The 11,786-nt window shown below is 35.4% G+C and overlaps 1 protein-coding gene across 2 annotated transcripts; it reads right to left on the bottom strand.

Moving 5' to 3' along the window:
- Positions 1 to 5,485: 5,485 nt before the first annotated feature.
- LOC145768471 (Krueppel-like factor 6) lies at positions 5,486 to 10,504 on the bottom strand. 2 transcript variants are annotated; one of them, XM_082579969.1, is made up of 4 exons: positions 10,429 to 10,504; positions 9,141 to 9,825; positions 8,125 to 8,248; positions 5,486 to 7,896 (listed from the first exon to the last, which is right to left on the bottom strand). In XM_082579969.1, the coding sequence occupies exons 2-4, from the start codon at positions 9,811 to 9,813 to the stop codon at positions 7,845 to 7,847; spliced, it is 849 nt and encodes a 282-aa protein (XP_082436095.1). In that variant the 5' UTR covers positions 9,814 to 9,825; positions 10,429 to 10,504; the 3' UTR covers positions 5,486 to 7,844. The 2 variants fall into 2 exon arrangements, with proteins under 2 accessions (XP_082436095.1, XP_082436094.1); XM_082579968.1 differs by having other exon boundaries at positions 10,304 to 10,436.
- Between the last annotated feature and the right edge of the window lie 1,282 nt (positions 10,505 to 11,786).

The raw sequence follows: 11,786 nt of genomic DNA, 5'->3' as shown, positions 1-11,786 counted from the left end.
ATGCTTTGGTAAGTTTGAAAGGCTAAGACATGATAAAAGGATATGACTAAAGCATGGTAACATAACTCCACTTTAAGAGGAAGGAAAACCACAAACTTGATGTAACCTAACGGCTTTTACACAGCTGGTATTTTTTGACTCTGAATAGACCTACCCACTTAAGTAATGATCAATTTTTCAGATTTAGATTGCCACGAGAATTTTCCCTGTCAGTATTACAAATATAATCCACTTGTTAGTTAAAATGTAAGCTATTGAAGGCAGACGTGAGATGGTTGTAGCTGTGATTTTAAACTTTTATCACGACTCTCTTAATAACTGTTAAAACCTAGCTGGTAAAAAATAACCCCAAAGCGACACAAAAAAACAAAAAAAGCTACGATATTCTTTTTCACTTAGACTACGTTAATACGTTTTGATAAAAACTAGTTCCAATGTTTTTGTGGAGTTGGTAAGATAAAGCTGTGTATTTTAAGTCAATAACTGGTATCCCTCACCACAAGAGTTGTTACTTAACATTCGCATCTTACCAAACACAAGCTTCTCATGCGAAGAAACTCACGGAAGTTTAATTTTTATGCAAAGTCAATCACCGCATGAGTGCGGTAACACGTTGTCTAGATTCCAAATTATGATTTCCTACTTTTTGCTTTATGTTTTGCCTGCTATGATCTTGATTTTCCAAAGACAAGCTCAAAACGACGCGCTTCAAAACATTACCAACTGATTTGTTGGGGTGGTTAAGCTTTGCCATTACGCCTTAATAATCCAAATAATGATGATGTCTTTATGTCTCTATTTATTTCTGTAAACATATAGAATTTTTACCAAGTCAAAAACGTTTTTTTTAATGAAACTTAAAGCTGATTTGTGTAACACTCAGTTATTGCTTTCTGTATAGGCGGTAGGTTTAAGAAGGAAATTTACAAAGTTGGGGGTTGGAATCAGGGGTGATCAAAGGATGACCAAAACTCATTTTTTCAATGCAGTTTAGATAAAGAAAAACTGCGAGATTTAAAAAAAAATTAAACTCGATTGTCTTTTTGACATTTATCACAATGGGCATGGTACAATCTTAACACAAAACGTGATCTTTCCTATTGCATGAATTTTTGTGTTTTTGGATTTTTGATAGGCTAATTACAACTACACTACGATTCACAAAATTTAAAAATATTGTATAATGGACAAAAATTAAAGCTAAAAGAAATCAGATAGGGAACTCATAACAAATAAGGTGGATTAATGATTGGTAACAAACTTTTCAAAATGTTTTGCCGTAGCCCGTACTTGGTTTATTATATAACATGTTTATAAGTTACTTTTTGTTAGGCTGCCTACGAAACAAAAGCAAAAAGGTGACCGTTTGTGACACCCATTTTTAAAGCGACTCACAAGGGCGTCTCCATTTTCATATCTCTGTTTAATCTCATGTACCATTTTTGATCAATCGGAAATCGTATCGGATCTAGAACAAAAAAATGGAGGGGGCACAAAGTTGCATGAGTTGCAAAAAAGCAAAAATTTGAAGAGAAAATTAAAATTCTTATTCCTTAAATTCACTGATGAAAACTGGGGTGCTCAATCCTGACGGTTTGGTGTCCAGGTTTCTTCTGTAGTTTCGATTCGCGCGGAAAAAACTATACGGCTTTCTTCAAGTAGTTGAATTGTGACGAAAATATTACATCTTCTTTTTATCATGGCCTTTACTTTAATCTATTTCTCGGCAGTCGAGTGTAGCAAGAATTGACAGCAATAGACACGTGTTTCGCCCATGAGACTGCGCTCTTTTTTTTCGCGCAACGCTCAGAGTACAAGATGGATATCATCTAGTAGGTTTACAATTTTCTATATAAAATGGATTTGTTACCTGACCCATCATTATTGCGTGGGCTCTGGGAGCCGTCCACACAACCAAACACTCAGAAGGCACACCATACTTACATGGAAGATACCTAGCAGGGAGGCGAGGGACTTACTCTGAACGAAGGGTACCACCGCGGTAGATGGTAATCTGTAGGCTGGGGCTCATCAGTATCGCACCACTAATTCATGCCACATAGTTCTCAACCACTGCTTTTGTCAGTCAATTGAATCCTTACCTTTGTGGAAAGAAAACAATTAACTATATGACAGGAAGATCCTTTGTTTGTCACTTGTTTCCACAAACCTCCTTAAGCAAATTTCAAAAGTCTCCCACTTTGCAAACAACGTTTTACCAATTTGATTTTTTTTAAATAATCTAACGTAAAACGTTGCTTTATCAATAAAAATGGTAAGATCGCTAACATTGTAAATGTAATGTTGAAATCTTTGCGTTTAGTTACCATAGCCTATATATAGCCAACGTTGACTCAACAAACAAAATAATTGGCTACAAAAAGTTATAGCTCAGTACACGTACTATATCAACAAAGTAAAATTTTTTTTTGAGGTTCAACGCAGTGTTGGTTAATCATTAAACTGTAGCAACTTTCCGGCAACGCAGCGTCCAAAGCGTCGTTCAGAAAAGGAATAGAACAATTTTAAGCAACATCACTTTTACTCACAAACGGAGACGTTGAACTGTCAACTTAGGTGAATAATATTCCCACACAGCAAAATTCGTTATTTTTAGATTGATTCAACGTTTTACCTCTGCAGACGTTGAATCAATGTAAAAATGACCGATTTTGCAGTCTGGGTTGGTGCAAACAGAAACCGCATAGATTAAAAATAGTTTCTCTGGTCTGAGAATAAACGCGATCTCTACTGTATATCTAGTAGGCTACCACCTTTGCTTTGTGTTTGCTGTTATTCTGTGTATCCTACGTAACAGCACATGAAAGTAAGAGTACTGTAGACTGGATGGAGGAAGGAAATGATGTCACTTGGTTTTAAATCATCTATTTGCACTTGCTGATGTTTGTTGATTTGGGACTGTTCTTAGTAAACGGTTGTACAAAAACGGGGTCAAATTCTATTTGTACTCTCCAGAATTTATACTCTCTTATTTATGTCTAGTTTCCAATTTTTTGTGAAAATTTCCATTTCTTAAGTCAATAGGCCAGGTCAACATCAGATAGTGATGCAACAAGGCAAACAACTCTAGAAGGGCAATAACATTTTTTTTGGTAAACATTTTCAATGACCGAAAAAGGACGTAGGCTACCAAGAAAAGTTCATGCTACTTTGTTAATAATGTGCCACTCCGTAGGCTAGGTCTGTTGCTTTTCTTATTCCCCACATCGTTATATTTTCTTTTTCATTTCCTTAATGATGACACCCTCTCATGGCAAAATGCAGGAGCCTACAGGTATTTTCATCTTTTTCCTATAATGCCTTTTTACATAGTTCTTATCTTCAACGCCATCTTTGATTGCATCATCAGGTAGCCTAACTCTTTATGATTTAGTTAGAGTAGAATGCGCTACTGATCCTGAAGTTGTCTTTTCGTTGTTAAATCTGTCAAACATTTTTTGGCACTTTTTCTATTTGTAACAACTGCAAAACTATAGTTTTTTTTTATTTACCAGTGTAGCCTAATTTGTTTGTTTTTTAATCAGCATCACTGAGTGTTTTAAAATATACAAAAAGCAACTACTCAGTTAAGTTGTTAGAAGTCGAGCCAGAAAGGATCACCTCGATTTCAAATCGTTTAACGTTGATTATACGTGGAATAAATATCAGCAAACGTGGGGCAGGGGTGCACAACCGTTTCGCTTCGGCGACCACTTTAGCAGCTATTTTTCTACTTACCGTCAGTGAGTCTGAATTATTTTTACAAATTACAGTATATTCGAGTATACACTTTTCCCAATAAGCTTAGCCCTAAAAGTGTGAGGAAAGGCCAAACCTTCAATGAATGTAGGCTGTTCAAGCACAGTTAGCATTACGTTAATGACTTCCTCGGTTTTGCGTGCTCACAGATAAACAAGCAAAATGAGGCTTTTGGTCCAGATTCCAAATTCCTATCCAGCAATCGTATTCTTAACTCTAAAGTATGTACATTTAACAAAGAGCTTTCATCAATGCCCGCTGCCATCAGTTGATATTTGATGTACACACGCATAAGAAAACAGCAAGTTGTGAATCTCTGGTGAAGGGCATCTACCTTACCTACCCAGCTAGCACAATCTTTCACATTGATTTAACGTCCAGAGATGTTAAATCAATGCGAAAAAGACCGATTTTGCGACCAGGGCAAAACTTAACAAGAGATGTTCTTTTAGATAAAACCAAGTCACATTCCAGACATATTTCTTTTGCTCGGAATTTGAGTTGAAGTTCGTGCTTTAGTTGCTCAGTGCTCACCTTGCCAGACCATGACGTCAAATTGTAGAGTGCATCTGAAACGTTCTTATCTCTGCCGTCCCTACTACGATTGGGTAGGCTTAGAATTTCGCTTTCAAAATTGCCAGGCTAGGTTTGACGTCAGACAGTTTTGCGGGTTTGACGTCAGGCAGTTTTTGTCATGCTCCACAATTCTGTTAGGATTACTGTAAAAAGACGAACTCATCTTAACTAAAATTGCAAAATCACCGAGCCTTACCACCAGTAAAAGCTTTTCGATCTCACTCTGATTTCTAAGGCTTGTTCTTTCGTAACGCTTTGCGTTGATAAAGCGTAACCACACGTCACATGTGCTATGTATTTGAACTATGACGTGAGGTTGATTAATGAACCAAGAATGTCACGTTTCACTTTTCAAATGTGAAAGATGTACAAACAATTTCGTGACGCAAACTGATGCTGATTAAACAAAATTTTCCAGTCAATGTTTTGTGCAAAATTGGCAAAAGCCATCAGCCAGGAACGTGTGTTGAGCACCGCAGCACCAGCTAAAAATATTGACAAATATCACGTAGTGGTTTAAAAAGTGTCACTGATGAAAAATGATTGCGGTGCGTTGGCTGATGTGATATGTCGTGTAGTGTTTGCGATGTTGATGCCGGTTTGCCACGTTTTGTTGAAACCACAAGAAATATGGTTTCAACTGACAGACAGTTATGATCCAGAGTATCAAGTTATTTCATCGCAATCTGCACAAGTGATCTTACGTTAAAATCGCATTGTTTGCGGTTTGCGCTAAGTTAAAGAAAATCTGTTCTGATGGTAGGGCAAGCCGAAAAAAGGTTAACAAAAAATAGTTGTAACAAGATCACAAAATTGCTTTCTTTTGCATCGTTTCAACGTGGCAGGATCACGTTGTCCCCAACCTATCTCATTCCTGTCCAGTTATTAATATCATTGTCTAGACTCGAGACATTTTTTGACATGACGCAAAAGTAGTTCATAAATGCACTTCAAAACCTACCTCATCCTTATTAAGTAAACTAGCCTACGCAATCAGTACTTGAGTTTTACCATTCTCATTAGCTCTGAATCTCGATCAGACCTTCTACTAAAGCCTACGCTTGTGGTTGTGGATCAAAACCAGATAGTGAAAAAGCATTTTTGGACAAATCCATTCCTTAGAATTAGCAGTCCGTGATTTTTTCGTTAACTTTGCAACAAATTTATTGATTTCCGTGCACCACCTTCGTAAAGGGTTGATGGCTGGTTGCAAAATACGTTCCATTTTTGCACATTTTGCGGCGTTCATTCTCACAAGACGTAAAAATGTCACATATTTAACCAACTGTCACATGGTTATTAAAGCAAACGTCATGACTTGATATTTCATAAAAATATAAGCTTTGCAAATATACACATAAACGGTGTGTCGTTTATCACAGTATTGAAGTTTGGGAAAAACTTAAATTACGTTAATAAAACGCACGAAATGAAGCAAAGCGTAAAAATAAGTTTACCACCAACCAAACTGACATCGAAACCAAAAAGGAAATTTTACTTCCTATGGCAAACGAGGCTGTGTGAAACTGAATTCGACACTTTGTCTCACATCAGCAATTTTACGACATAAAATATGCAATTTTTGAACTTCATCATAAATCTACTATACAAAATCAATGCTCAAGGAACAGTTTATGTTTATGCTCAGTACAGTTTATGCTCAAGATAATGCGATAAAAAAATAAAAGACTTTCAAATATCCAAAAAACTAATTTGCATTGAAAATGCATAGAGCCCCGAAAAACAATTAAAAAATTTTGCTACCTATATCAGCCAACAAGACAATTACGTAAACACAACTTGCCAGAAAACAATGTTGAACCACATTTGTGTTTTTTCCTCAGTCGACTTCCAGCATACCTTTGAGCCGCATGTGGTAGCAGTAAAATTGAAAAATACCAGGATTGCTCAGCTTGATAATAGGAACGTGAACATGACTTTAAATGACATGAATACGTGCTGTTAAAATGTGCACTGGTTTTTGAAATGTGATAAATCAAAATGAATAACATTATTCGGTTCAGGTCGCGCAATACTTATTAAACGATGTAACAACCAAGTTTGACAGCTGAGAAACGTAAAATATTGTGCGAGTGATGATACAGCGAGAACGGTTAATGCAAAAGCAACAGGACATAAAATGTGTTGTGATAAATTGGCCAGTAATAGATGATTGCGAGAGTTAGTACATCTGGCATCAATGATTTGAGCAAACAAAACAGCCATTTGATATCGATTCAATGTCTAACGACGTTGAATTAGTGCAAAGAACTGGTTTTGTTGGCTAGGCGACAGCTAATAAAAATCAATAAAGTCACATAGATTAGATTTAATGGGCGAGTTACACTATGAGCATTAAAAGCATAAATTTCGAAGATATAAAAACAACAGGCGAACGAGCAGACAAACTGTGATTTCTTATCATGCGACTTTTACGTTGGTACGATATGATACTAAAAAAAAACATCACAAAAACCTGGTTTGGCTCACACTTGCAAGATTTGTGCAGCAAATTAACCAAGACGCTTTCAATACATCAAGCAACCTTTAAAAAGCATAAAACTGCATTGGGACGCTTTCCACATAAATAACCAATCTCTGGGGTCGTTTTTGCATTCGCACGACGTCTAATTTAGGATTTCATGATGGATAGGAATGCAAAAAGTCGAAAACATAAAGCTCCCAAACAAAACACGTCATTTTTACATTGATTTAACGTCTGCAGACGTTGAATCAATGCAAAAAGGACGGATTTCGCTGTCTGGTGCGTGCACATGATTTAACATGGAACAAAACAGTTTAATGTTGTTATCTTTAATTTGCAGCTTCATTTGGGACAGTTGGTGACAATTTACACTGCATGTTTAGCCACCAATATAAGTAAAAATAGTGTATTTTTAACAGGCAAACATTAAGCCATTTGACAAACTGAACTGGGGCTACCTTGAAAAAATTATATTGCTTCAAGGTTTGCTGAGTCGCATGTGTAAAATGAAAGTCGCTTTTAAAAAGCAAATGAACCTTGAAAAAACTGACCCATCAGCCACGCAAACAACAAGCATGCAAATCAACATAATATTACAAAAATACTTCATTCAGTTAGAGAGTAAATTATTTGTACAATGAGTGGGCAACATATGACATTGTTCTCGAGAGAAGGGCTGCTGCAAGCACGCATTGACGCTTTTTGTGAAACATTTCAAAATCTCGAGCTTGCATACAAACTCGGATCCACATACATTCAACCCTCCAAACCAGTTTCACTTTGGTAAACCACTGTCGCCTTCTTTTTTCGACAGCGAAAGAGGGCAACAATGCAAGTCTTTCAAAGATACGGCAGCCTTTTAATACACGAAGTTCCATTTCACCGTGGTTGGCCAATGGCCAATGACCAAGGCAAATCTTTTTGGTGGCCGGAGAAAAGCAACTCACTTCAATCCAAGGCAGTGTAACATCAACACAGTGTGAAATTGACACAGGAAAATCCCATCAATTTGGTTGCTTCATTTCTACGTATGTCTTTTCATGTGTAACGCTAAGTGATCGGAGCGAGAGAAACATCTGGAAAGAAAAAGCAATGTCTTGTTTACATCATGGGATTACAGTTTTATTTGGTGCTTGTACTGTTTATAAAATAAATAATAATCACTATATTTCAGCCATTGTTGTTGGCAATGAATTTTCACCTTGACAGTTGACACCTTCGTTAGATCAATTTTCATTGATCAAAAATTTTGTCACTTATAAAGCTGAAAAGCAATTACACTGGCTTAAAACAGCCAGGCATACCTATCACATTGGCCACATTTGAAAGGTTTGGCGCCAGTATGCTTTCTGTAATGTCGGGTCAGTTCATCACTTCGAGCAAACCTCCACTCGCAGCCTTCCCAAGTACATTTGTATGGCTTCTCGCCTAAACAAGTGAATTTTAATTATTAAGCAAACTTTGTAATAGAAGAGTTGTTGATATCTCCGCCGCTAGCGCTTCAAGAATGGTCTAATGGGACAATTCGGCTCTACCAAACACAGCAATAAAGCTTGTTTGGATGAGAGGTCTGTCAAAATAAATCACTTTCCGGTAAACACCATTCCAGCAGCATGAGCAGCAGTTAAGCTGTTATCCACAAGCCTGATTGCTGTAAAAACACAAACTATGTTTAAATTGCAAGTCCACTGACTTTTAATGAGCACAAGCACAAAAGTTTCTAAGGATATTCTGTCCAAGTTGAAACAACAGAAATAATGTACAGTACTTTGCAAATGGGGATCTATTCGGTTTTTATATTTCTGTATTGCTATTTAAAAACACCAACCAAAATAAAAATATGGCCAGTTAGAAATGTGTTTTCCACTTTGCAAAGCAAACTCAGAGAAAGCCACAAAAGAGGAGTTACAGACCAAGTAAAAAGAATTTTGAAATAAAAACACACAGCAAATTAGAACTCAACGCATTTTAGTTGAGCAGTTTGCAGACGTTGAATCAATGTAAAATATGAATTTAAATCAAAATTAATGTAAAACAACATGTTACATCTCTTATAGAAAAACATATTTTTGACTAAAAGTTTGTCGACCAGGACTTTCAATATCTAAAAGCAAGCAAAGCGTTTTTCCAAAAAAAGATTTATTCATTGTGTCAACAACATGATGGACGTTAAGTAAACATGATGACAGAATTGGCAATATTCAAAATTTCAACTGTTTAAAATATAACTTGTATGATACAATATGACAACACCCCAAAGCGAAATCAATCCATTGTTAATGATTTACCATTTCAATCAAACCTTATCGTTCAATCTTACCTGTGTGTGTTCTTTGATGTGCTTTCAGATGGGAACTTTTAGTGTATACTTTTCGACAGCTTGGGAATTGGCATCTATGAATTCGCTTTTTACTGTTTTCTATATTGTCAGTAGACTTGACTTTTAGTCTAATACTGCTAGAGCCAACAGTTTTGTGGTCAGTACGATTTTTATTGGAAGTGGTTGTATTTCCTGTTCCTCGGTGCACTGCAGCAACTTGCGCTGTAAAGGTACTGATGTCTACACTGGATAAGGCAAGGGTCGTAGGTTGACTTTCTCCAATGTTCTTTTCGAAATGTTTTGACTTTTGAACATGTTTTGACTTTTGAACATGTTTGTGCTCAGAACCCATGACTTGTCTCACAGGAGATTTTAACCCTAAGTTTAAGGTTGTTGATTTGAGAACATGAAAAGCATCTTTGAGTGGATCGGTAATCATAGGTGATGGACTTACATCCCCAGATGAAGCATCCCAGGACGACATAGACCCAACACCAGATGACAAACTTCTCTTTACGTTGCAACATTTTCGAGCAATCTGAATATCCTCCACAGTGAGCCCAGGACCTCCTTTGATTTGAAGGGGAACCATAAACTTACTCCACGGGTTGTCTTTGGTGAAAGATATTGGAATCTGATAACTCAAAGGCTCAGATTGAAGAAATTTCTCCATTTGAAACCGATTCTATAAGACAAAGCACATTAATTAACAAGCTCATTTAAAAAAAAACATTTGAATACAGTACGCAGTGATAAAATAATGCACTCATTGAAATGCGATTCAGACCGATAAATTTCCAAGCTTTTATTCACCTTTTTTAGAATTACTGAGTTGCTAATGAATAATTTATTCACTCACAGGAGTGACATCATTGTGCAAACGTACTTCAAAAAACTCAGTTATGCTGTTATATTATATCGCATGGTAAAAACATTGGAAACCTCAGTACTTGAGAAAATTTCAAAATGACAAATTCAACCTGCAGCCAAAGTGAACACATATGAAAACAAGCAGCATTAAAGAGAATTTATAAGAAAAGAAATATATACTTGTTTTAAGCTAGACACAACTTTTAGTAATAGAATATTGTTTTATGAACTGCTGATCACGCAGAACAAACATAAAACCGAAACTACAAATACAAACAGTCTCTGTACTGTACCTGTTGCCAATTTTCTTCCAAACTAGGCATAGACGAAAAATAGCCAGTGTCATGAATAATTTGTAACTCATTGAAAATACTACCACAAGGTAAAATATCCATAACTTTAAATAAATGTTACCTACCTACACTGGTCTGTAGGTATAAAATAACAGTGATGGATAAACTGGATATGTCATTAAATCTATTGACCTAAGCCTATAATGGCATGTTCCCATAAATAAGTATCACTTTGTATGTCAAAATCTGAATAAAAAATTCTCATAAAATTGTGTCCTTAATGACTGAAGATAATAGAATTAAGGTAATTTGTTGTCCAGACAGTAACACTTTTTATTAAAAAAATAAATTGAAAGGCTACATAAAATTAATATAAACCTATTTGATTCACTCTAAAAAAAACTGTATTATAAGCTTGCATCAAAACTACTTGTTCATACAAAACCAAATTGCAATATAAAAAATGAACAACTTGACTAATGACTTAATGGGCTGGTCTATTATATAATTATGTAAAAAGCTTTAAATTGAGCTGACAAATTAACGGACTTCCCAAAAATATGAGAACTATAAAACTGCAGTGCAGCAACTGAGCAAGCCATTTCTGAGTAAAATTCCCAAACAAATTTTAACCTCACTTGACAATAAACCTTGTCGACAATCTATACTAAATGTGCAACAACAGCATAAAAACAAAATTATTATACTCATGATAATGTAAAACTATTTTTTATGTTCATCTTGAAATGAACATTAAATATTGTAATTTTTGACAAAATTTTAATTATAATAATTTTAAAACAGTAAATATGTACTGTACTCAAAGATTTTGAAATAATTTAATATAAACTAGGTGATGAAATATTCATTACCGCACTGTCTGTAACTGAATACAAATGCAATAATCTGCCATATCTTACAAACCAACTGGAATGATGTTGGTAAGCCTACATTAAGACATAGCCTTATGACGACAAAGTTTTAACAAAAGTTAGTGAAATGAATGTAGCAGAAAATCTTACTTTCATTGTTAGAAAACTTTTACACTCAATGAAGTAGTTTCTTCAAATAAAGTGATGAGTTTAATTCAAGGGCAAACAAGCCTTTTGCATTTCCCAGTTGCATTGCAAACTATATTTTAGTATTGGCCGCCAACAAATATAAGTCATTTTTTATGAACTATGTAATATGTATATATTATATATAAATAAAAAAACATTTGTCCGTCAATATGCATGTTTAAAGGTGTATTAAATTGTCAAACTTTTGTTTAACATGATGATAATGACTCTTGGTTTAGCATAGTCCCAAGTTATGCTGGTGAAAGTTTGCAGCTGACAAACTGCTTCACAAACAGCTTATTATTCTTTTCACACCACCACTTACAATTGAAAATACAATGACGTATGGTAGTATTGCTTTGGATAAAGTATGGATAAGCAATAAGTCTTATTAATAACAATAAAAAAATTCAAAAAAGACT

This window comes from Aplidium turbinatum, chromosome 4 (assembly GCF_918807975.1).
Source record: "Aplidium turbinatum chromosome 4, kaAplTurb1.1, whole genome shotgun sequence".
NCBI lineage: Eukaryota > Metazoa > Chordata > Ascidiacea > Aplousobranchia > Polyclinidae > Aplidium > Aplidium turbinatum.
Note: the sequence above shows the minus strand (reverse complement) of the source record. Positions and strands in the feature narration are given on the sequence as shown.